Below are 27,418 nucleotides of genomic sequence, written 5' to 3' on the forward strand. Positions count from 1 at the left end.
AAAGAGGTCCCTGGAGGCAGACCCACCTCGTGCAAGGGAGGGGCAGCTAAGGTCGCAGATCCACCTCTTCCACTTGGAAGCTGAGAGGATCCTTTCCCTGCCGCCTGGCTGCGGCTCCCCTGTGCCTCGTGGGGCCTGTGCCTCCCTGCTGACTGTTCCTGGCTTAGGAACTCACCGGAGAGAAGATGGCAGCTCTCACTAGAGAGTCCGGGTCAAAGAGGTCCCTGGAGGCAGACCCGCCTCGTGCAAGGGAGGGGCAGCTAAGGTCGTTGATCCACCTCTGCCACTTGGGAGCTGAGAGAATTCTGTCCCTGCCGCCTGGCTGCGGCTCCCCTGTGCCTCGTGGGGCCTGTGCCTCCCTGTTGACTGTTCCCGGCTTAGGAACTCACTGGAGAGAAGATGGCGGCTCTCACTAGAGACTCCAGGTCAAAGCGGTCCCTGGAGGCAGACCCTCCTTGTGCAAGGGAGGGGCAGCTAAGGTCGCTGATCCACCTCTGCCACTTGGAAGCTGAGAGGATCCTGTCCCTGCTGCCTGGTGGCTCCCCTGCAACTCTTGGGGTCTGTGTCTCCTTGCTGACTGCTCCCGGCTTAGGAACTCGCCGGAGAGAAGATGGCAGCTCTCACTGGAGAGCCCAAGACATTTTTTAATTTTTGTGACCATTATGACTTTTTTTTCCGAGACATGGTTTCTCTGTGTAGCCCTGGCTTTCCTGGAACTCACTATGTAGACCAGGCTGGCCTCAAACTCAGAAATCTGTCTGCCTCTGCCTCTCAAGTGCTGGGATTAAAGGCATGCACCACCACTGCCTTGCTCTTGTGACCATTATGAATGGTAGGTTTTACTATTTTCTTTCTTAGCTATTAATTTTATATCCAGTCACTTTCTTTTGCGGCCCCAGGAAGTGGGGAGGCCTGGTGAAGGGGAAGCTTTTTTTGGAGACATGAAGAAGGAAGAATGGAATGAAGAACTCTGGGAGGGTGGGCAACAGGTGGAATATAAAATAAAAAAGAAGAACTTACTTAGGAAGAGGGTCTTGTAAAAGTGATTACTTAATGGTCTTGACATGAAATCATTCTTTACTTTTGTTTGGCTTGAAATTCAATAACCAGAATCTTTAACATAAAAAAAAAAAACCTCAATTTGGAGAGAGGGGAGAGGTGCTTATGGTAAAAGTTGAGGGCCAGAATAGAGAGATCCATCTGAAAGCTAAGAGATCCAGGTAACTGATGGCAACCAAGTAAGCAGAGAGAAGTATGAGAAATCTTATTCCTCAGAAATTCTAGTTAGGACTACTGCAGCCATACATCAAGCACTTGAACTGAGAGAGAACAAATTATTTAAGCTACTCAGTCATAATTTGTTATAGCATCCACAGGAATAGATGCCACCTATCTACTTATATATCTATCTATTCATCTCTTATCTCTCTATCATATTTCTCTCTATATACATATATATAATATGTTTGTATATATAAATATATACTCATATATTTATACATACACACACAAATACTTAGATGGCTATTTCAAATACAAATATTTTCTGTCTATCCTGGTCTGGTTCTGTGTGTTGGTGCTTTGAACCTGGAACATGAGGAGAACAAAAAGGTACTGAGAACTGTGTTAAAACTTTCACTTACATCTAAAACCTGTCTTCATTGATCTTCCTTCCTTCCTTCCTCCCTCCCTCCCTCTCTCTTTCTTTCTTTCTTTCTTTCTTTCTTTCTTTCTTTCTTTCTTTCTTTGTTTTTTGTTGTTTTGTTGTTGGGATTTTGGGTATTTTGTTTTTGTTTGTGTTTGTTCCCCCTATTGTTCTTGTCTATACTATTATTTGATTCTTATGAATTGTTGGTCTTTAGAAAAAGTTTGAAAAACTCCTTTGTACATAATTCTCAAAAAAATATAGGCAATATTCATCAGCATTATTTACTCAATTGAAGTCAATATCCTTGCTTTATATTGGAATCATCAGGGTCTACTTTTTCATAGGTTAAGAGCTAAAGAGAATTCTGTTGTCATCTCCTGGTCTAGGTAAAAAAAAGACAGCATGTGTTTTTAATTCAGATCTTTTTTGAAACTATTTTATTTTATAAATTAATTTATTTTTTATTTTTATTTTTTCCATTACCTGACCCCCCCATCTACCTTCTGACTGCTCCACATCCCATACCTCCTCCCCACTCCTTCTGTCTCCATGTGGATGTACCAACCTCCCACCTCACCTCACCTCTAAACTCCCTTTGGCCTCCAGTCTCTTGAGGGTTAGGTGCATCATGTCTGAATGAACACAGACCCGGAAGTCCTCTACTGTACGTGTGTTGGGAGCCTCATATTAGCTTGTGTATGCTGTCTGTTTGGTGGTCCATTATTTGCTAGATCTCGGGGTCTAGATTAATTGATCCTGCTCTTATAGGTTCACCCTTTTCCTTAGACAGTTGTAGCCACTAAGGGTTGTGCCAGAATTGAATCCTACAACATAGGTGGCATTACCAGGATGGACTGTTATATTTCTGATGTAGCCATAGAAATAGTAAGGTCAAGATTAATGCAAAGCCAAAGTAATGTGGCACTTTACTCTCTGAGAGGACTATTAAAGACAAAATAGCTTTGTTCTACCTCTGAGTTTTCTTATATGACTAGGGAAAAAGTGGGAAAGGGTGGAAGGCAAGAACAACTTCACCAACGAAACCATCCTCAAAGAAGAGAAGTTTAAAGGCATAAACAAAGGTTTATTTATTGCCTTTGGCAAATTTTTACTGTTTGCCCCAGCTAGCGTCAAACTTAAAACCCTCTTCTTTATGCACATCTCAGTTCCTGGGGTTACAAATGTGTCCTAAAATGTCTAGCTTAGCAATCTTAGGTTTTGTTATTTTGGTTATGTTGAATTTAGTGTGTTAGGAGCTATGGGTAGGGACCAGATATTCATGTACCTACTTTGTAGACTTTTTGGTTCTAGGACAGCTCTCTCCCCTCTCCCCTCTCCCCTCAGCATGTGGTTTTGCAGAAGCCTTGTACTGTGTCTGCTTGTGTGTGTGTGTGTGTGTGTGTGTGTGTGTGTGTTTGTGTGTTGTTTGCATTTGTATTTTCAAGTAAAGACCAGAGGTTGATACCTTCTATTCTCCATTTTATGGTATTAGGACAAGTTTGCCACAGAACTTGGGGTTACTTACCTCAATAAGGGCAATGCATCAATAGGTAGACCACTGAGGTATGTGACTCCTTCTTCCACTGAAACCTTGGAATTTAGTAGTTCTTACAGGAGAAGTGGGGCTGCTGTGCCTTTTTTAGGTGACATACTAGTTAAAATAATTTTGGTGATCATCATATAGCAATGTCCTGTTCAGTAAAATTCACTATGCTAATTTTGAAACAAGGCCTTACAACTCTCCCACATTGTCTTCAAACTTGTCCACTTCTTGCCTCTGCCTTATGCATGCTGGGATCAAAGGATTTGTATCTGCATTCACTTCCTTAAGGCATTTTGATTTCTTTTCCTTACATTTCTGAGTCCTTTTATTGTTAATTTTTCTATCTTTGTAATGTTAAAACCTTGGTTTTGAATATTAGTCTAACTTGTTTATATTCCTTATTAAGTGGAAAAAGAGAATATTTACTTCATAGAGTCCTGGAAAGATATGAATCAAATAACAGTAGAGATAGTACTGAACATTCCTTCAGAAATGTCTAGTGACTATTACCTTTCAAATCTCAGAGTGGGTCATTTTCAGGACAAAACATGCTGCAACCTCCTTTCATTGCTTTAGATAGAAACTAATGTCAATTATCAAACCACCCAAACTTGAATTCTTCTATATCTAGCAATTCAATTCTATAAATTCAGGCTGAGAATTGATTCTCAATCGGTAAGAAACATGACTTTTTTGTTTATATTACAGAAGAAAAGCATAAACATTTAGGTATATTACACACATGAAGAATTTTACTTCACATTAAAAAAATAGATTTTTTTTGATGATTGTTAAGTCTAAGAAGGTCAATTAATAAGAGACAATACGTTTATTTTATATTGTTCTTAGAAAAACACTACCACTGGAAGCTTTAAAGAGGCCTAAAAATAAAGCTTAGCACTTGAGATATGCATAGCATTGGCAATAGTGTAGGTTCAATGCCTGGTACCAATTATATACATTTAATTTTGAGGAAAAAAATCTACAAAGTAAAAGGTATTGATTTCCTGATAGTTATTTTTAGTGGGCAAAGTTGAATACTTTTGAATTTTAATTCTGAAGTTTGCTAATAATCCATATTGAATATTTATCATTTCTATAATAACTAAAATAAGCCTTAATCTTAAAATGTGTTATTTGTGTGATGGAACATGTTCATACTAATGAGTACTGCCCCATGCCCTTGTGTTATTTTTCTCTGTGATGAGGAACATTGGAAAAAATGTATGTGGATGAAAAGGAGAAAGGAAAGCTTGATGCATCCTTATCTCTGTAAAATCCTTACAAAGTCAGTGGTAATGTTTATGTTCAAATACTGAACTGAAAAAAAAAACGCAACAGAAACAACAACAGCAACAACAGCAAATCAGAGCTGTTGGAACCTTGAAGAATAAACAGAAATTTCTAAGGTCCTCTCCCACACAGAGAACTGTCTTCCTGTTCATCAGAGAAATATAAAGATCTTTTTGTTGATTATGAGTGTGAAAAAAAATTAAACCCGGTCTCTGTAAACTATCCCCGTCATCTAATGTTTATACTGGGGAGAAAACAATATAGCATAATGAATCAGAGGATGCTACTTCATTTTCTTATTTCATATTCGAATTCAGTCTGGTATAATTATGGTGTTTATGAAGTTTGAAGTGATGTATGTAGCAAAAAGGATATAGAGAGAATGCATGCTCTCTTATGTCACTAAGCAGCCCATTTCCAGATAGGAAGACAATCTTTAAGTGCATAAGTAATAAATGTTTTTGTTATCAACCAACAATTATCTTATGTGAAAACAAAATATCTCTATGATGAATTAGAAAATAATGAGCTATTTCTAAACATATAAATTTTCAATCCAAAGGAGGATGCCAATAGCAAAAACATTTTATACTTAGAGATTAAAAACTCAACAGCAACCACAAAACATCTCTCACTCCAGCAGTCTGTGAGAGAAGAACTCACTAAGAAAGAGGAAATTATAAATGAGCAGATCTGCCCTTAGCTGTAGGCAAGATCCCTGAGACAGTACTAAGGGAAGAGGTTACAAAACACCTAGAAAGATATAAGCTGATAAAACTTAATCAGGCTAGTTTCACAAAGGACAAATCTTTTCTGACAAATCTGGTGACATTTTTGTCTGGCACAGAGGGCATTAAAAATAAGGACGTGCCTGGCATGAGAGAGAAAACAGTGGGAGAAGGCAGGAAATGTAGATGACATCCATGGGAATGAATGAGATGCAGTCATAGCTTTTTGATAGGATGCCACCTGGGTGACATACAACCTCAAATCACTGACTTTGTTAAGACATTCATGCCAGCCATAAGCACAGAGAAACACAGTAGATGAAATGGCATTCTTAGCTGAGGGCCACATTACAAAATTATATGTCTATTGTCTTCAAATGCTGCCATCTGTGGCAAATATTTGTACTTGGTCTTTGTAGTTTAATATTTTCTCAGTTATTTATTCAAGTTTTTCTAAATGTTCTCCTTTCTACTTTTTGTTGGCATATGCATTGGAGTCAGTGACATTTCACAGAGACATACCCTTATCTCCCAGAGCAACTATTGGGGCATGGTAATAATGGGTTTTGTAGGGTGTTGTAGCATCTTTAGTCTGGGACATTTTAGGAAAGTGCTTTTAGGTGCTTAGTATACTTGACAGCCTGCTGCTCTTTTTCAAAGGTTAATGTTGAAATGCTTTAAAATTGAGCAAGTAATAGGGTCAAAGACCCGGAAGTTCAAAAGATGAAATCTGAGTCTCCTGCTCAGCTACCCCACTGGTGTCAGCCTACAGTTAGGTTTGTCTTTTTCACTCTAAAAATAAAAGTAATCAGAACTGAAACACACACATACAAACAACGTGTCCAGGTCCTGCTGTGCTTTTCACTCATCTCTTCTCTTTATTGTATGATTTTTTTTCTGCAGTATTTTTTCACTTCCCCTAGTTTAAGCATGGCCTGTATGTCTCAATCCATTGTAACATTGATATGGCAATTTCTTCTAAAGCACAAAGGAGAGAATTCTTGATAACAAACCTATGTTTTATTGTTCTTCTTGGGCTTCTATTTTCATTTTACAATATTTAAAGATTTTCATTCTTAACATGCCCAACAAATATTATTATTAATTACATCTACCTTTCCTATTATGATGGATGAAAAAGTCATAAAAAGCTCTAAAGTCCCCATATCCCATATATAATTATATATAAATAATAAGTGAATATATATGTATAATTACATTTACTAGGTAAGAAAGAATGAAAGTCACACTCACATTTATATTGAGGCTGATTATCATCTTTTAGAAATGAGAAGAATAGCTTAGATTAGCTGGTTGGAACAATTTTAGTCACATATATATTTAAAAGCAAAAGAAAGTGAAGAATAGAGAGTGATAGAAAGGTCACCATGTATGTATAGTCACTCAGTCAACGAGAGGAAGACGGAATGTGGTTCTGCCAACAGTGGGATTAGAGAAAACTGCCTAAATCAACCAATAAGGAAACTCTAGAGATCAGGCATTGAGCCCTTGAGAACTAAGACCTACAATTGTCAGATAATTTAGTTTTGCTTGATATATTATAAGATTCTTTCCTCATTGTTCTGATACAATATCTGACTAAGATATAAAGAAACTAAAAGAATAAAAGGTTTGGGTGTGTCAGATTTCATAGCACATAGAAGCACTTGCCACAAAGCCTGATGATCCATTCTATAGCCCATATGGTAAAAGGAGAGATATGAGTCTAGCAAGTTGTTCATTAACATCTACATGCATGTAAAGGCACATAGCAAAAAAACACAAAAATTTAAATAGGTAGATAGATAGATAGATAGATAGATAGATAGATAGATAGATAGATAGATAGATAGATAGATAAATTATTTTGGCTCATAGTTTGAAGGGCCAGGCGCTCATACGGGAGAAGCCATGGCCACAGAAGCATGAGACAGGTGTTGCTGTTGTGTTCATCATCAGGAAGCAGTGCAGTGAATGCTTGCACTCACCTCACTGTTATTCAGTTCTGAACCTAGCCCTTGAGAGAGCACCACATATGTCCAGTGGTGAGCCTTCCCTTCTCAGTTCTGGAAACACCCTTATAGTTACCCCCAAAAGTATCTTTGCTTGATGACTCCAAAGTCAGTGAAGTTGACAATGAAAATTAACAATCACAATTGCTATTAAGTTTGAGGTAGTTTGCTAAAACCACAAGGGAAACTAATCTAGTGACATCCTAAAAAAATGTATCTTAGTCTATATCTCCCTTTGTTTTTATCTCTCATTTTTCAGTGTCATAGATACTGAAGCATCCTGGGTTGTATTATGTTATTCCTCCTATCCATGTTTCCACTAACTTTAGAAAACAGTGACACCTAAGACTTCCTTAGCCATCTGACTGCTTGTAGCTAAGCACTTTGTGGTCTACATTTTATATATCCCCAGGCAAGGCAAACTTTACATGTTCTAAAGATATGTTCTAAGGCACCCATGTCATGAATTTTAAATGTAAATGAAGATAAATGAAAGGAGCTTGTAGTGTGTCAACTGAGGAAGAAGTGTTGTGACTTGTACCAAGGCAAGTAGGGACAAAGATGCTCCTATGCAAGGCCGGTATAGAATGTTAAAATGAATTTATATACCGAGGCAAGTTTATCATGGCTGATTCTCATGACATACAAATTATACTTCAAGGAAGCTGTTACAAAAAAATAAACCCAAAGCCTAGTTTATCCACAAGGGAAGATTGTTAAAAAATCAGCAGCTTTTCACCGGGCATAATTTATATGTTTTTTGATGGCTAAGGATCATTTTTATTCTTAATAGTTTTCTTCTCATCACATTCTGGTAAAGGAGAAGACATTGGAAAGTAGAATTAATCAAAACAGTACACTCGACAAGGACACTCAGCAATCTTTTTATGTCTAGATTGTAATCTTTTGCACATTTTTCTGGAATGTACTATCACTTTTCACTGGTCTACACATTTTCTCATTTTCCTGACAGTCACTTATTGGATTGTTTCTTTCAAATATCCTACACATATTCCCCTTTTCTGCCTCACCTACTTTAAGAAGAGTAAGAAAATAATTAATGGATAATTGGACAAATTTCAGTATCATCTGCAGTATGTCACAGTCTGTTTGTAACACAGTCTGATTGTAACAGTGTATATTTCCTGGTTGTGAGACCATGTTTTCAGTATGTGGCGCCATGTTGTTTATATGTAAAAGCATGTTGTCTTTATGTGACTAGTTACTCTGCCTTGGTTCTTGCTATTTTATATGACCCTCATAACTCCCTGTGGCTTCACCATTGCAAAGTAAGGCAAAACCAGGTCACCAGGCTGACTCTTATCTTCATTCATTAATTCACTCTAATGTGTGTATTAAGTCTGAACTCAGAGCATGGAAACATGCTATAGACCTTCATCTCAATAGAAGAACTCAGGATCCACCTATTTCTCCAATGTTAACTTTATTTCTTACATTAGGATATAGAGATCCATGTTGAATTAATTTTTCTTAGTTACTATTTCCAAATGTTTCTTTATATGCTTTCTTAGCCATGCTTCTTCCCATACCAATATAGCAGTCTTACTTTTCCTACTTTCACAGTAACATCTTCTGTATTACTAAATACCATACTTTAGATCTCTTTCATTTCATTTACTCTAGCATCTCTCTATAGAGAAATTAGCCTGCCCCTCATATTGGAAACCCTCTATTAACCATAGATTCTGTCCATCACTAGTAGATCAAGACCACTGAGTTTGTTACTGGCTGTTGTTTCTCAATACCTTTAGTGGTTTACATGGCCATTCTAATTTTTAACTGTTGTTGTGTCTTAAGACTTGACAATTAGATCTTTTTTTCTTGTAGACACTTACCCTAATACATGGGTCTTCAACCTGTAAGTCTCCCATGAATTCCAGGCTCATATGTAGAGTGGCACCTTAGCAATTTTTTTAAGAGTTCTAATAGGAATCACAAACAACATTTTAAAAAAATAAAACAACTTGGAGCTGAGGATATATCTCAGTCAATAAAGTACTTATCTGATAATCATGAATTTGATCTCCACATAAAAAGTCTGGACATGGTGGTACATGAACAGATGTCTGCTCCAACACACACACACACACAAACACACACACATTTCCTTTTTATACAGCTAACTTGTCTTATTATAGTGTGAGTATCTCCCCAAATGAGAGCATACTTACCCCTGGATATGTCCGTTTTCTGAAAACGGCTGAAACCACTCACTATCACTTCTAAGGAATCACAACTATTATTTGTCTCAGTCTTCAAAAAACCAAAAAAAAAAAAAATCTAGATTTAAGTTTATTAACCTCCACTAGAATCACTCTGTTCTAAGATCCCTTCTGTATCACAATTAAATTATATCAATATTTTTATTTGAGCTTTGGGATCTTGACATAAGCTGGTTTTATATCTACAATGCTTCTGCATACATCCTATGATGTATTCATTTTCAGTCTCTTCTCTGATGCCAGCAGCTCAGTGGTAGCAACCTTCATCATTAAAAATATAAAAATCATAATCCACTCCTACCCAGATTTTCTGTCTCACTAACCTCTTTTCCTTCAAGTACTTACTGCAGGCTCACACAACATGCATTTATTTGTTGATTTATATTGCACATCCTCCAATTAGATCAATAACAGCAGCACTTTTAGCAGGACTGATGCTGCTATATTTCCAGCACATATCAAGTCAACTAATAAATGTTTGCTCAATAATTGAAAGGAAAAATAAATAGAACTACTACTTTCTCATTTTCTCTCAGCCTCAGCGCCCCCATTTACCCCTTCTTCTTCTCTTTAGTGAAAGGCTCCAGCATGCATGCATGCCTAGGTGCATCCATCCATAATACCTGGCTCAGAGTCATCTTAATATTGTCTTTTCCTCATCCCTCACATCTAATCAACTTTTCTATTTTGTTGGCATTCTAAAAGCCTGTAAATAGCTCTAGCATCATTTTTGTTTGCTTCTTTCTTACTGGCAATGCCCAATTATCTCAGTGTTTTCAAATGTTGGATAAATAATATCTGCAATGTGTGATTTCTCTTCCTTTATCTTTGCTGCAATGAATCATAGATTCGATCATGTCACAATCCTGCATAAAAAGAACACTCCAGTACCTTCTGTTTTCGAATCAGATACAAATATCTGCCATGACATTTAAAGTCAGCCCTCAAAAATATTTTAAACTGACTGTTACAATCCTTGTACCTAGAGTTCTTTTAGCTTCTTATTCTCCAAGATTTATGTATGTAAGTATGTACATATGTATGTATATACCTACATATGCATGTATATATGTATGTATGCATACTGAGGAACATGCCCTTCACAACCTTTACTCAAGCCAGGCTTCTCCACAGAAACTATTCCATATACTTTCAGGAGTGTTCATGATTTTATGCTTGTACACACACAGCTTAAATATTGCTTCTTTTGGCACTCTTCCCTAAACTCTTGGTCAAATTAATTGCTTTCTCCTTTGGAATCACTTAAAATTATATTTATGCTTTTGGTATAATATTTACCTTGTAATATTGTAGTTATTTAATTATTCTCCTGTTGGCATTTCTTCCTGTGGTGTATCTCATAATGATTTAGAGTGTGGGTTTGCAGAACAGATGGCTGAGGTTCAACATTGGGCCCCACAGATTGCTCACAAGTTACTTAGGCTCTTTACTCATCAATTTCTACATCGTTACAGCAAGATTATTAAAATAGACCTCACAGAGTCCTTGTAAGGGCAAGAATCAAAGGTCATAGTTTTTCACATGCAAGTTCAATTTTAACCTTGGCCTTTGCTCTGTGATAAAATTATTCTTATTTGATCTTTAGTATGAGTAAAGTCTGTTAGTTTATTAATATTTTATACTGTCAGTTCACAAAGACAATTCAGCATAGCCATAACTAATAGCTGTCAGTTGAAGTTCCTTCTGGGTTTTATCTTCTGCTGGGTTTTATCTTCTGCTGGGTTTTATTGCTTTGAGAGTAATAACAAAACAAGTAGCAGTGCATATTATTATTCCCTTCTGGCCTAAATCAGAAGGGATTATCAAAATGTAGAAGAATATTACATATTGTTCTACATATTATTCTTTATAATATAACAACTCATAATAAGGGTCAATCTACATATTTATTGACCCTTATTATGAGTTGTTATATTATCTGATTTTTTTCTAGTGTTCCATATGTTTTTAATGCAGGTTTAATTCTCACCTTGCAAATCATTATGTCATCATACCATATATGTCTGATGAACTGGAATGCTGATCTCAAATTTTGTAACACACACTTGATATAACTCATTCTGCTATAGTAATGTACATAAGAATCAAATGACTTATTCTGTAATATTAAAAGAAAATTTTCAACTATGATTTGTCTCTTCAAATGACAACTGCATGAATAAAATTTCAAGCATGACCAGCCATGTAGCTATATACTTATTCTTCTTAGATCTTCATTGTTAGCTTGAATGAAGAGACACTGATTTTATCTATTTACGTTTGTACCTCATAGAGTGAACATTGATTTCAAAGCATATCTTCAATCTAGTCAATGTTTAATGTTCAAGATATTTCAAGTGCTATTTGTGAACTATTTTCTAAAATACTTGTAGAACCTATTGTCATAAAACTGTAATAGAATAAGTATTGTTTAACTTGAAATTAAAAGGAAATATATCCCAAAATCAGTCATTTACCCAAGACTTCACTACTGAACTATATTAGTGTGTCGATGTGTATATGAAATGTCTAAATTGATAGGCTGAGTAAAAGAAATCTTCATTTCTATGCTAGTATTTTCTCCAACTATACATCTTTTTTGTTTGTTTATATTAAAAGATATCTAAGTCTAATTCATTCTTTAGTATGTTATTACTCACTAAATACCTTTTTTGAGTTCAAGTAGTTGGGAATTTATCTGTAGTTTTGCTTTCAGTTCACTTCCTTGGTGTGAGACATGTCTTTCTACTGGTAACACCATGTCTAATTTTTTCATATTCATTCTTAAATATATGTGAGAACATTGTTGCTTTCCTCTTAAATTATAATCCTAATGAGTCCAGCATACATGAAATCCTTTGCAAGCTATACATTGATGCATAGTAACATGCCCAGCTCACAGCTTGGGATTTTGATTGAAGGCTCAATCTTCTTTTAGTTGACAAGTTCAGGTTTAGGGACCCCATTTCCTGAAATCAGTTTTCATTCCTTTGTAAACTTTTTCTATCATAAAATTTAATGACTTGCCTAGAAAACCAAGAGGCATTAAGAAAATATTAAAGAGAATACATGAGAGTAAGAAAGAGAGACAGGAAAATAGAGTGAGAGAGAAAGAAACTTGATGGATACTGGAGAAACGAAAAAACAAAATCAGAGGGAGGGAGAGGAGACAAAGAAGAATTGGTTCTTCATAAAACTTAAAATTTGAGAATGATATCGTTGAACTAACCTGAGGTTGGGGGTGAAAGAAGTAGAGTTTAGGCAATTAAGAGACTAAGTATGAAAAGCAAAAGTTTAAAAGAAGGAAAGTTTTTCAATCATCCAATTGTCTAGGCCTGTGCCCATGCCTTAGCCATTGCAATGATGACATGTCTGAGAAAGAGAATGTAGGGAGGAAAGATTTATTTTGCCTATATTTTTTAATATTAATAGATTTTATATTTCTTCAATTTTTTACAGTCCAGTCATTATACCCTTTCCAGTCTGCCCTCTGACTGTTCCTCATCCATCCTTCCTTCCTTGTCTCTAAGAGTATGTCCCATTTCCCTTACTCCTACCCCACCAGACCTTCCCACTTGATGGGACCTCAGGTCTCTCCAACGTTAGGTGCATTTTTTTTCATAGTGGCCAGACCAGGCGGTCCTCTGCTCTATATGTGTTAGGAGCCTCATATCAGCTGGTGTGTGCTGTCTAGTTGGTGGCTCGGTGTCTGAGAGATCTCAGGATATAGGTTTGTAGAGACTGCCTGTCTTCCTATGGGGTTGCCCTCCTCCTCAGCTTCTTCCAGATTTTTCCTAATTCAACCACAGAGGTCTCTGGATTTTGTCCATTGTTTACGTGTAAGTATCTTATTCTTTCAGCTGTTTTTTTTTTTTTTTTTTTTTTTTTTTTTTTTTTGGACCTCTCAGAGGGCAGCCATGCTAGGCTACTTTCTGTAAGAGCACCATAGCATCAGTAATTGTTTCAGGCCTTGGAACCTCCCCTTGAAATTACTGCTATTTAAGGCCTGTCACTGGACTTCCTTTCCTTCAGGCTCTTCTTTATTTTGTCCCTGCAGTTCTTTAGACAGGGACAATTCTGGGTTGTTCATGGTTTTAAAAGTGTCATTTTCTTATGTAGGGAAGGTATGGTAGATCAGCTCACAAAACAGCATGCGGAATCCTAGTACATAGTAAGAGAATGGTATGTGATAAACGACACCTCCAAGGATCAGTGACCCACTTCCCCAATCAGACTTCATCTTGTACAATGCAATCATGTGACATTACTCTATTCAGACGTTTCCTGAATTTCATACTTCTAATTCAAAGGTGAGGTGTAAATGCTATTCAAGGCACTAAAATACCACACACCCTTTTTGTTTTTATGATGTAGTTTTAATTATGATATAGTTAGAATATGAAATTGCTCTCAAAGGCCAGTGTGTTCAGCCTGTGATATTGTTAAGTTATGAAATTATAAATGGGTTGTGCCTGGTGGGAAGGAGAGACCAGTCGGGGAATACTCTATGAAGAGCTATCAGCACCTTGGTCCTTATTCTGTTCTCTAGCCACCAGAAATTAAACTGATGTGATAAATGCTTACCTTGTCAGATTTAAGCACCATATGCCCCAAAATGTATCGATAAGGACATAATCTTTACAAAAGAAAATTTTAATTTTAGAAGAGCTAATAACATTCAATAAGGGAAGAATATTAAAACAGGATCCTAGTGCATTTGCAACAACATTGCAGATTTTATTTTAATTTTCTGTTGAAGTGTTTCTTTTTGGAACTCATCGACAGTAAAGGTTTTGCTGTCATAGTGAATAAAACACTCCATACAGAACCATTATAATCACAGGTGATTTTCTAGTATGTAGAATCTCCTACACAATTATTTGATCACTTATTGTTACAGACACTCAAAATATCTACCCTTTCTTATCCTGAAACATTCTTAAAGCAAAAATTGAACTATGTTCAAGTAAATTAGTTACTTGAAAACTTTTGATTTCCTGAATTTGATGTTAGATCATTACAGATTCCCAGCTTAAAAAAAAAAAGAAAAGAAAAAGAAATGAAAAGAAAACCAGCATTCTATTTGAAAGAATAGACAGAACAACAAAAGCTTCTTTAATAAAGCTGTTCTATATACTTATTATCTAAAGGTTGATTACCATCACAGTATATCTTCTAACAATATCTACTCTTCATTTTTAAACTAAGAAGAATTTATTACTCTTTGATGTATTTTAAATTATTTGAGAATTTCATATATTGAATTTTGATGAATTTCTCTCCTTCCACAAATCCTTCCACACCCATCCTCCCTTATGTTTTAAACTTTTTGATAAAAGCCTATCTAGTATAATTAATGTGACCATCCAGTTGAGCATGTTAGATCAATCAGGGACTACACACTTAAAGAAAAACAATTGTACTTCTCTGGGTAGATAACTACCAGTTGCCACAAGAACTTCAGCCAGGAAATGGATTCCATTCCCAAATTGGCGAATTTGCATGCTGAGATTTTGTCTGACTTCCAGTTGCCTAGGACTTTTTCATACTACTACAACAGCTGTGAGCACATATCACGTCAGCTGTGAGTTCTTATATGTGATACCCTGTGATGTCCAGAAAACATTGTTTCTTGAAGTCATCTACCATCTCTGGCTCTTGATTTCTTTCATCCCCCTCTTCATTGATGATCCTTGTTATTCCTTTAACATCCTGTGTGTGTTTTGATCATTTATACTGTGAGAAAATAGCCAAAATGTGAAAACCTTTTCTTCCAGGTAAAATTCTCTCCAGAATTGACACATATCATTAATATTTGGTAAAGTTACCCTCATCTTTCCAGGAATTTGATAGTCTGTACTAATAATATGACAGCAGATAAAGATATTGGGGAAATATGCTTTTATACTTATTAGACCAGGAGTTGATGACTTGGATCGCTGGAAAAAATACATGTCCTTCAAGGGTAAGCAACACAGTTCAAATACTGAGCACATACATAAGAAGACTAGAGGCAGCCTCTCCATAATCTCAGTGCTTGGAAATGAGAGACAGAGTATCCCTGGAGGAAGCTAGCCAGGTATACAGCCAGGATTGGTGAGTTCTAGGTTCAATGAGATATCCTGTGGGGATTGATCAAGGCAAGCATCTGCTATCAATCACTTTTTTCCACATGCATATGTATATATGTACGGAAGCACTGAACACATGCAAACAGGCATATACATGAATTTACACCACAACCCCTCTGTTAGAATATATACAGAGATATATGCTTGGGATTCAAGGATTTGGACGGCTGAGCAGGAAAACAGTTGTGTAGACTAATTAAAACTAGTCAGTGCATATAGGTGTGTATTTATTTACCACATTCCATCACTTTTTATTTGTATTTGTTTATTTTACTTTCTGTAAATATTCATCAGTTTTATGCTACACTGTACATAACTAGTGTGCTTTATTTCAATGTTATCTGAATATAAACATGTGTCATTAGGTTTTCTATATTGTTGAAATATGAATACTCTTTATATTTGATTCTGTTTGTATTCTCACATATCTTGGATATATCATAGGTTCGGGAGGAAAAGACCTTTAAATCTTCTTTTTAAACTAGCCTTTGCAATAATTCTGAACTATTATACCTATATTGCATTTATCAGAGGGGAATTTGGGGGACCGGCATTATTGGATAATTTATCAAATATTGTGGAACTGGTAGCTCACTGTTAAATTTGAAGCTTTCATGTCTATACTGCTATGCCAAAGATGAATACACAGAAACTAAAGTTTAAAGTCACTCGGGAAGGGATTTATTTTACTTGGGTGGAAATGTTTTAGATATATAATGGAAGTGAAATCAGTAAGTGGGCCCTGAAGAAAGAATATGAAAAATTTGATTTAATTTCATGCCTTCTCTTAAAGGAGACAGAAATTTGGAAAATATATTCAAATTGCTAGACTTCAATTTCTCATCTAAACATAATAAGAATGATGATAATAATGATGGTAGCTGTGGCAGTAGTGACTACTATCGTAGCTCATTGGTTCTCCACTTGCTTGTAACTAGCATATCATGACATAATTTATAAGAAGTATAGGATTACTACCAAAACAATCATAACTAATGATGTCTTGAGTGTTGATATCTGGTAAGGCTCCTTTAATTTCAGGTGTCAAGCTGTTAAACCTTGCCTCTGCTATCTTTTAAAACTGATGTTTGCCTTACATGGTAAGATTTTGATTCCCTGGCACTACGCATGTGAACTTAGCATCCTATAAAAAAGTCTAAATGATGTTTTTTGTTTATCATTCATGATGTGTGTAGTCATATAAAGACAAACACACCTTACAAACCTGTCTGCCTTTCCCCCTTGAGTTTTTCCCACAGTATTTCTGCCCATTGCACTGATGTTGAGCTAAGCAAAGGAAATATCCAACCACATTAAATGAGGGAGCAGGGACTCTAGCATCCCAGTGCTATATGTTGCAGCCTCTGAGTAGTATCAAATGAACTGATGCAAGGAAAAACAGAGCAGGTGTGGGCTAGAATGAGTTGTACTGTGTTAACTGATAGTTATGACATGAAAAAGAGAGACAAACTGAATGAATTTGAATTGTAAAAAGTTTTATTTGAGAAAATGGTTAAATAAAGTAAAGGATTAGATGAGTAAGTCTTGTTGACAGCTTAACTGTGTTGAGATGGTATTGAGGAATACTCTTTGGTTATTGGAAAAATAAACTACTAAATATGGGGTGAAAGGGATGCATGCCAATTGCAAAATTATTCTACATAGTTCAGAAAATAATTTTTAAATTATTTTTTATATTAATTTTAGTGATTACATATATAATGATTTATATTTATATACCTTAATGGTATACATTATATTATTTATAATACATATTACATGTAAGTAATATAATATGTAATATTTATTTAGATATTATTTATATATTTCATATATGTTTAATATTATACTGTATTTTTATAATATTATATACTATGTATATATGGGGATCCAAAAGTCAGAGGACAACTTTCAGAAGTTTGTTCTCGGTTTCCCTCTTGGCAAGGCAATCTGTTGCTTCTGCTGATTTACTGTATAACCCGGTCTAGATTCTACTGTATTTAAATATTCACAATAGTTATGGGACTCAAATTGTATCATGCTTGTACAGTTTGCATGTTTACCTGCTGAGTTTTCTCTTCAGGAAAGAAGAAAACGATTTCAAAATTCTTGAAGAATATTCTCTAAGCTTAAGCTTGCTAATACATAACATTTTCTACCCTGTGTAGAATCAAGATTTAAATCAAATGTGCTCTCAGCCAGGGACAAGTGTCTCAATGAATATTTTCATTTTTATTCTCAGGTGAGGGTCGTTTCAGTCGTCCTATTTTTACCCAGGAGCCACAAGATGTCATTTTTCCTTTGGATTTATCTAGATCTGAAATTATTATGACTTGTACTGCAAATGGATACCCTTCTCCCCATTACAGGTAAAACACTGCTTCTTTGCACTATTGTTGTTTTCTTTGTGGCTGCTGTAATAGATGTAAAATAATGATTCATGGATATACCCTAAATATTCAGAATGGACCTCAAGATAGTTTTTCACCCTATCCAACTTTATCTATAAAACTCATATGAGTACATATACATCTTCACAACCCCAAATCATTCATTCATGCTATAATCTAATTATTATTTCCAGATAGCCACTACTATATAGATCTATTGTTTACTTGACATTTATTCAAGGGATTAGTGCCAACCAGAGCCATATGTACTTAGAAATGAGAAAGACTGAATAAAACACAGGAATATAAGAAGACAGAAATAGGGGGAAAAGATTTAGTTTTACAGCTTGTAAAACTACGAGCTTATTTCCGCATTCAGTACACATCTACTTCAGTTTAAGGTTAGTGACTCAGTTTCCTCAATACAATGACTATTAAAAGAAACTTTTACAAAGAAACAGGGTAAAAGCTTCAATTTATATCACAACATCAAATCCTGAAAAGTCCCCAGCAGGTCTCACTGAGTCAAAAGTACTTATTATAGAAAAATTATGTTGAAGGCAATAATGTAAATTCCAAGTCCAAGAAATAATTTTTTAACAGGAAAAAATATTTGTCTCTCATACAGAATTTTATTTATTTTTATTTTTTTACTTTTTTATTTTTATTTTTTGAGATAAGGTTTCTCTGTGTATCCCTGGCTGTCCTGGAACTCATTCTGTAGACCAGGCTGGTCTGGAACTCAGCAATCTGCCTGCCTCTGCCTCCCAAGTGCTGGGATTAAAGGTGTGCGCCATCACTGCCCGGCTCAGAATTTTATTTTTAAAACCTTTATTTGTATGTTATTTCAAATTTTTCTGTCTTTTATCACATGTATCTGTCTAAAGAAAATATGCAAAGAAGGATATGGGGCCTTTTTTGGGGTCTCTGTAATATCAGAAGCACAATACATTGGCATAATCCAAACTTTTAGAAAAATAATTTTATAAAAAGAAAAATAATAGTTTTCTACTTTGATGTTCTTTAGCCTTAAGATAACTACAGAGAAATAAAGGATGTGGAAGAAGGACAACTGTTTTGTTGTTGTTTGTTTGTTTTAGGATTTTTTCCTTATTTACACGGCTGCAGTATGGGTAGGATTTAAAGACATATAAATTTGTATGGGTATAAATTGTATTTTCATATGTGTGCAGTGTGAATGTAGGAAGAAAAAAATAAAACATCAGAATGACATTTGGTGCTTTTGGATTTTAAAAGAATTTTCTCAAAGTGTTAATTTTTAGACATGGAATTGAATTTACATGCACAAAAAGCAACAATTAATTCCATGTTTAGCAAAGTGTGCTGGCTTTTTTGACTTATACATCACAATGAAATTCAGCCTACATCTATATAATTACCAGTGGAATTAGCTCAATTATTTAAATGGACAAGCTAAAAACATCTCTGCATTGTCTTGTATTTAGCTTAGATTTCATAGAATCACTTCTTCATTCATAAAAATGTTTAAAAGCTAAACCTTTATTTCGAAATAAATTCTTAACCCAAATTCAAGTCAACTGAGTAGGGAAGACCAATTACTTTTAGAATTACATTGCTCAATCTCAGGCTTTTTGTCATTTATTTTGCTGCTCAGAAATGTCTTGAGCTTAGTGAGAAGGTTTAGTAGTGAACAGTATTTGTTGCTCTCATAAAGGACCAGGGTTTGAGTACTTTGTTACTTGCAATAGTTTGTAACTGCAGTTCAGGAGATCTGACACCTTTTTCTAGCCTCTGCTGGCATTGCAGGCACAAGGTTAACAGACATACATGTAAGACAAACCACCCTTACACATAAAGTAAACATTTTTATAAAAGTGATATTACTTGATTTAACTTAAGATTATCAACATAAAATAGGATTAATACAGTTTTTCAGGATCACCTGATCTGAAATCATAGCTTTGGTGTTTGAAAGCTAATTCAGTTGATGTAGTTAAGTTTTCTTGGGAGTGAGGGAGAGGCAGTGTATGAATGCCTATATATTTTTAAGTTTGTTGAATACAACTTAAATAAGTAAAGCTTATTTTAAATGCTTATTTTCTTGCAATAATTAGAAAAATGTAAGCTACTCGTTATAAAGACATTTTTCCAGTAGGTGCATCAACAAAGACATAATGAATGTGGTTAGAATTTCTAATAGTGCTAATGACTTATATGCCTCAGGTATTTGTGAACTAGAAACCTAAAGAGAAGCAATTTAGCTTCTTATTTCTAATCTTTGTCAAATTCAACAGATCCCTAATATTACATAAGAAACTTACAGGCAAGAAGCTTCAGAATGAGAAAAGAACTAAATTGTTAATGCCTAAATGTCAGACTCAGCCCCAATTTTCTTGATCATAAAGCAAAGGGCAGTAGTATTTCACACATTGTATTCTAGCAATACAATGTAAAAGTTTACGCTCCGTGATGCCATTTCTGCTTACATTTTTTCTTTTTGTTTGCTTGTTTTTTACAACTTACTAATTATTATATTAGATTTAGATTATTTAGAGGAGTATACTGGATTAAAGGTCTTTCTTATTACAGAGTCTAAAGCTAGACAAGTTAATTTAGGGAAAATGAAAAACAATAGAAAAGACTTAAAAATAAGTAGTAGCATCTCTGTCTTACAAATAACCCCAAGATGATATTTCCTGGAGTGGGAGTAAACTTCCAACATAGTAGTTTTAAAAAATAAATAGAAAGGAAGGAAGGTAGGAAAGCAAGCTTAAAAAGAAGACATTTCTTTAAAAGTTTTGTTTTTTGTTCTAATCAGGATCATAGCCACAAGTTTATCCTATTTTTTCCTTCTTTCTTCCAAAATAATATTCTTTCATTGGTTGTTCTGTGGAGAGAACAAGTTGTTTATGTACTTTTTGTTGTTAATGATATACAACTTTAATATAGCAATGGATTCTCATGGGAGGAAACAAAGAGTAATTGGTCTCAAGTCAAATTCAGTGACATAGCTTTATAACCAACTGCAAAATTAGAAGCCAGGAAAGAGTGCTTTTATAGTTTCAAAACCCAGGAACCATATGAGATGATAAAGATGGGTAAGGGATCCTTGCATTTGGAGAAGAGAAGTGGGTCACCCAAAACTAATGATAGAAAAGTGTTTCTTATAGTTATAATCTAGGAAAATCAGATAGCAGAGAACATAACTCCAAATGTCCTACTTGTAAAAATCGATTAGCACACCGATATATTATTTTGACGCATAATGCACATTCTCTCAGACCAAAGAATTAGGAACACCAGTGATGAATCCTGTTAACAAGAGAGAATAGATCAATTGATTAAACGGTACTTTCTCCTAGAATATAGAGTCCTTGCAATCTCAGGAGATGCTCTTCTCCATTTCATATTATTAATGACTTCCTGTGACCAAGCAGGGCACACATTATGCAAGTTCTGTAATGGATGGACACAAGAATGCACAGGTCAGTAATGACAAAACAGACAAGAACACTCTTTCCATGGAGGCAACAGCCTCCAATTTATTCTTCAAAGTGAACAGCAGACAAACTTAGAATGTAGATTTTAACGGTTTCCTTCAGTGATCTGGTAACAGGATAAGAAGTAGGGCTTGTCAGAACTTAAAGCAGAGAACTGATTGGTTAGACACTACACTCAACATGGATATGCACAATTAGGGCAGTAAATAGATCCCCCTAGCCAAATTGTCCAGGCTGGTTTCAGCTACTTAACTGTGAAAATTATTCTCCAGAAAAAGGATCAGACTCCAGTTCAAATTAATCACATCTCCTAGAACTGAAGTGCTAGTTCATATGCTCGAAAATATTCATTCAACACACATTTTCTAGTTTGTATCATAGAAAAATTCATTCTGATATATAATACTATCAGTAAAGTATGTCTAACAAGGACGTGCATGAAGTACAACTGTTTCTTCTTTTATTTAAGCATGTTAATTAAGACAAAGTCCACACCCAGGGATGAACTCCTGATCTATATGCACAGTTTAATAATAACTGTACCATAGTGATTAGAATGATTATGGGGCTACTGTGAAGAATTCATTTGCTGCAGCTAAGCCAACAACTTTGAATTTGTGTTGAAAAACAATTACTGCTTTTAATTAGGAGCATGTAATGATGACAGCAGTTATTTCAGTGATTGATTCCAAGATTAAGGAGAGCTGGCAAACTAAGTGTGGTATACCCTTCTCTTGGAAATGATAGAGAACACAGAGGTCTGAGACCATGCCCTGTAACCAAATTATAAAAGACAGGTTTACAGGGAGAGCCAGGCCTCCCTATCTTGAGACAGGCCACAGGGAAGAGATGTTTTCTGCTTTCTCTTCTAAGAGCTAAGACAAGAACCAGTATGAACAGATTACTATTGGAAAAATGGGGAAACCCAAGCTGAATGGATGAATTCTTGATGACTGATATTTTCATTTTATTAAAAAAAAACATTTGTCATACACAGGATATGAGTAAATCATTTTGAATTGGATGAGATTGGCTCAAATCCTCTGATTGATTTGATATCTGAACCATGATTTCATATCTTTAAGACTGTGGGGGATTACCTAATGCTGTACTTCTTTTCTATTTTGGTAGATATTAGTCATGTTTTATCCAATGAATCTTTCACTATGTCATCCCCCTAATCAATAATATTCAAAATAACTTTCAGAATGCTATTCCTTTCTCACAACTACTCACCCTACCAAAATACCTTTAATATAATTTCACTATGAATAGAAGAATCGTAGCAAGGCAGCCATATACCCTAAACATGGTTTGAAGAAGCATTTGTTTTTGGGCTCAAGACAAAGGACACTCAAGTAATACTTCTCAATCTAGGGGTCGCAACCCCTTTAGAGGTCAGATGACCCTGTCATAGAGATCCCTAAAATCATTGGAAAACACAGATATACTCATTGCAATTCATAAAAAGCAAAATTAGAGTTATGAAGTAGCATCAAAAATAATTACATTCTTAGGGGTCACCACACCACTAGGAATTGTATTAAAGGGTTGCAGCATTAGGAAAATTGAGAAACACTACCCTAAAGCCTAAAGACCTTTAGAGAAGAAGAAGGTCTCTCACAGCCTCCACTTGCCCTTCTGTTTTTAATTTAAGGACAAAGTTTTCCTTTCAGATGTCACTTCCAGAGACTCTAAGCAAAGGGACTTACTTTTACCAAGAGTCGTGTTATCAATGAGAGTCTGAACAGCCCATCCTGGTTAAGTTTTCACAGATTGTTAGCATCATCTCTTACTTGCTCTTGTTTTTATCCTGATAAATGGAAACTATTAATTATACCCAGTACTAAATATATTGATCTGTCTGTGTTTGGGGGTTTTGTTTCTGTAAACTCCAATAGTATGTAAGAGCTACAGTGAATGTCTGTATATGTTCTAATCTATCTTCTGTTATAGACCTTTAGCCATGACTTGACAGTGAGGGAGGGGAAGGTTTGCTTTATTCTTCCTGTATTTTTCTACCTGTACAAATGCTAATTGTGATTCATTATATTAAATATATATTCCCATAAATGCTTTATATGACTATATACAACTTTCAACTTCAAGATAAATTTCATTAATGAGCAATGTATATAATTTAAAACACGAAGTTAGAAGGTGTCCAATGAGAGAACTCTAGTAAGAGGTGGTGGTTGCATATTCACTGATCTCGAAATGACCACATGGAGTCTTCTCGAGCTGTATATGCTTCCTTCTAAATGCTGCTAATGTGCATATTTAGATAGATAACTCAGGCACTAAAGGACTATTGACTCAGATCTAAGCTGAGAGAACTTGGCTTCTTAAAAAAAATTCTCAAGCTGTATTTGTTTTGCTAGCATATAATTTTAGGTTGGCATTCTTAACTGCCATTGAAATACTTTCAACATGATTAATTTTCCAACTGGCAGACTCACAAAGACAATCACATTTTGAAACTGTCGGGTTCTTATTGTTTTGTTATCAGCCTTGAGTGGGTTTTGTCAGATCTTTGCTGGCATTCTTGGTGTTGGGTGCAAACTTGCTTTCTCGGGTTTTCTCTCTAAATCATTTCTGACATTCAGGTTTGCCGTGTCAGTTGTGGGGATTCAGGTATAGTATACATTATTTGAAAGTCTCCAAAGAAATAGATGTCAGAATTATTGACTGATGTTGAATTTTTATTTCTCATGTTAAGAGTTCTGCTGGCTTTCTGGTTTCATGTGAGTGAATGTCTGTAACTTATAAAGGGTAGAGACCTTCCAAACAACCTACCAATTTGTATCGCTGGCCCCAGAACAGTTGTATATGCCAGGCCTGATAGCATAGGCCTGTAATCTCAGCTTGTATGAAGCAATACATTTGTATTGCAAGCTCAATGCCAGTCATGACTTTAGAATGTGATTGGAGTAAGATCGGCAACTTAGAACATGTCTCAAAATTGACATGAGTCTGATATAGCTCTCTCCTGAGAGGCTCTGCCAGAGCTGGACCACTACAGATGTGAATGTACACAGCCAAACACTGGACTCAGTGTGGGGACCCAATGGGGCACTTAGGGCAAGGACTATAGGAGCAGAAGGGGTTTGCAACCTCATTCGTAGAAAAATGAAATCAACCAAACAGACCCCCCCACCAAAGCCCATGGACTAAACAATTAACCGAAGAATACACAGGGGGTACTGAATATGTAGCAGAGGATTGCTTTATCTGGCATCATTGGGAGAGGCGTCCAATGGTCCTTTGGAGGCTTGAAGACCCAGGATAGGTGAACACTAGGCTGCTGAGGCAGGAGTGAGTGGGTGGGTGGGGGAGCACCCTCATAGAGGCAGAGGGAGGGAAGAGGGGAATAGGGGGCTTGTGGAGAAGAAACTGGGAAGGGGGATAACATTTGTTATGTACATATAAAATAACCAATAAAAATGAATGGATAAATATATAAATTCATTAATTAAATAAAACAAGGCTGTATATGTAATCCAGTGGCAGAGCACCTAGGTAGAGTGTGTGAGTTCCTAGGTTCAAACACCAGTACCATAAACAACAGCATATTTTTATCCTTAATAAAACTACTGAGATCATCCTACAGATAATCATCTGTTTTTTTATACTGTTTGCTTATTTTATGCTTATAGGAATTCGAAGAGTACAATTTTTATGTTAAATAGCATTCAGTTCTCTATATTACATATGTAACTCTATGTCTCTTTTTACTCTTGAAGGTGGAAGCAGAATGGTACAGATATCGACTTCAGCATGACTTATCACTATAGGTTGGATGGAGGCAGTTTGGCCATCAGCAGCCCCAGAACAGATCAAGATATTGGCATATACCAGTGTCTGGCCACCAATCCTGTGGGCACCATTCTGAGTAGAAAAGCCAAACTCCAATTTGCATGTAAGTGTGTGGGAAAATCCATACTCAACTATGTCCTGGAAAACAGTCTAGTGATGGATCTGTGTTAGGAAAAAAGGTCAACATTCTCAGTAACATCTTTGTTCAAATCAAGTAGAATTTTATGTGTATAAAAAGTTCTGATTGTTCATTTTATAAATCTATGTTCCTGAGGATAATAGAAATCTTTTTGTCTAGGGAAGTACTTTTATATATTGTGAAATATTTTTGGAAGTATCTCTAAAACTGCCACACATCAATATAAAGATGCATGCATATAATATGGCTACACTTTCTTTCCTCCTTTCTTTCCTTCCTTCTTCTTTCTGTCTTTCTTTCTTTCTTTCCTTCTTTTTTCTTTCTTTCTTTCTCTCACTTTAACAGCACAGGAAAGAAACCCAGGGCAGTGGTGTCATGTGGGGCAGGCTGGTGTTGGTCTTTCGATCACACACACCCTCAGTGAGATGAAGGTGGAAATAAAGTGGTTGCCACAGGCAAGCTTTATATTAACTGTAACAATGTCCAGCTGCATCACATAAATGTCATCCAAGTAATTACCTTTGTGACATTTGGGGACATTAGCAGATGAACAATAGACACTACTTCTTATATCCTTTATATATAGTGTTTCTAGGGACTAAAATGTTTCCTATTGGATTCAGTGAAAGCCTTGTTTGAGAGTAATTACATCTCACAATGTGGATAAAGTAGAAGGCTTGCATTTCCCCCTTGTATAACTCCCTGCACTTAGATAAGTAAGGGAACTATAATGTTAGCTGCTCCCTTCCAGGAGCTCATGGAAATGTCCATGCAGTCTATAACTTTCATAAAACAAATTTAAAGATGTTGTTAAGAAATATGTGTCCTATCCCAGCCTGAATAATAGAAATATAGTCACCTGCAGATATATGAATTAATAATTTGGTCTATTTCTCATTGTAGTTCTGTGGTTCCAAGTTTATTCTGCAACAGAGATCCCATGGTCTACACAGGGTTCAGGGAATTCAATGTTTGGGAGATAGCCCTACTTTTGGATGTATATAAATCCATTTTTATTGCAGTTGATTTCTACATTGGAGAATCACTTAAAAATATAGCAGTGAGAAAAGTATAAACACATCCTACAGAAATGTGCAGTTATTAGAAAGACTAACAATCCCTCTCTCTCCTGTTTGGAAGGTAGATTTTTCTAGAACATTGGAATCAAATTATACACTGACAAATGCCAAAGGGAATTCTATACAGCATATAATATTTATTTGTAATGTTCCTGAGTTTCTATTGCATTTTTTACTAAATATCTGGCCTTTGCATAATGACACAGGCTTACAATGCCACTACTCGGGTGCTGAGACAATCTCAAAAAAATAAAAAAACAAATACACAAACTAAATAAATCCTAAATGTCTACATCAACATGTATTTAATATAGCCATATACTTCTTCTTCTTCTTCTTAATTGCTTGCACACTAGAAAGTGCTTTAAATTCCCTCTACCATTTTGAATTATCTTTTTTTTTTTAAATTTGGCTAAAAGAAATACTAAAATCTAAAATTTTTTCAAATTAAACTATAATATAATGTTGCCAATAAGGAAAAATACAAGTTGAATTAAAAGGAAGCTATTTTTTTTTTACCTGCATGAGTGGTAGATTGTAGGCCTTCATTATTTATTTACCTTCTCAGTTCTAAAACTTCATGGCTCCTGTGCTTGTCACACAAGCTTGAGGACATATGTTCAAGCTCCTGCACCTTAAAAACAAGCTAAGTGTCATGACAACGCTATAATCTCTGCCCTGGGTAGTGGAAATAAGACAATTTGTAAGGCTTATTAGCCAGCTCATCTAGTCCATTTGATCAGCTCCATATTCAGTAATAACATGAAAAATAAATTGGGAAGTAATTGAAGATGAAACTTGAAGTCACTCTCCAGCATTCACAAACATCTGTACACACCTGAGCACCATTTGAACAAACATATATTTTCACACAATCCATGCATAAAGTAGGTCTGCCTATACCAGTAACTGAT

At 35.5% G+C, this 27,418-nt stretch overlaps 1 protein-coding gene across 3 annotated transcripts in view; it reads left to right on the top strand.

Moving 5' to 3' along the window:
* Nucleotides 1–27,418, top strand: part of Cntn6 (contactin 6) — a 346,549-nt gene that overhangs the window by 139,173 nt on the left and 179,958 nt on the right. For all 3 annotated transcript variants that reach the window (XM_031382777.1, XM_031382779.1, XM_031382778.1), the window contains exons 3-4: nt 17,841–17,967; nt 25,214–25,389. In XM_031382777.1, the coding sequence (XP_031238637.1) occupies nt 17,841–17,967; nt 25,214–25,389 (303 nt within the window). The remainder of the gene's footprint in view (nt 1–17,840; nt 17,968–25,213; nt 25,390–27,418) is intronic.

Source organism: Mastomys coucha, unplaced genomic scaffold (assembly GCF_008632895.1).
Source record: "Mastomys coucha isolate ucsf_1 unplaced genomic scaffold, UCSF_Mcou_1 pScaffold20, whole genome shotgun sequence".
Taxonomy (NCBI): domain Eukaryota; kingdom Metazoa; phylum Chordata; class Mammalia; order Rodentia; family Muridae; genus Mastomys; species Mastomys coucha.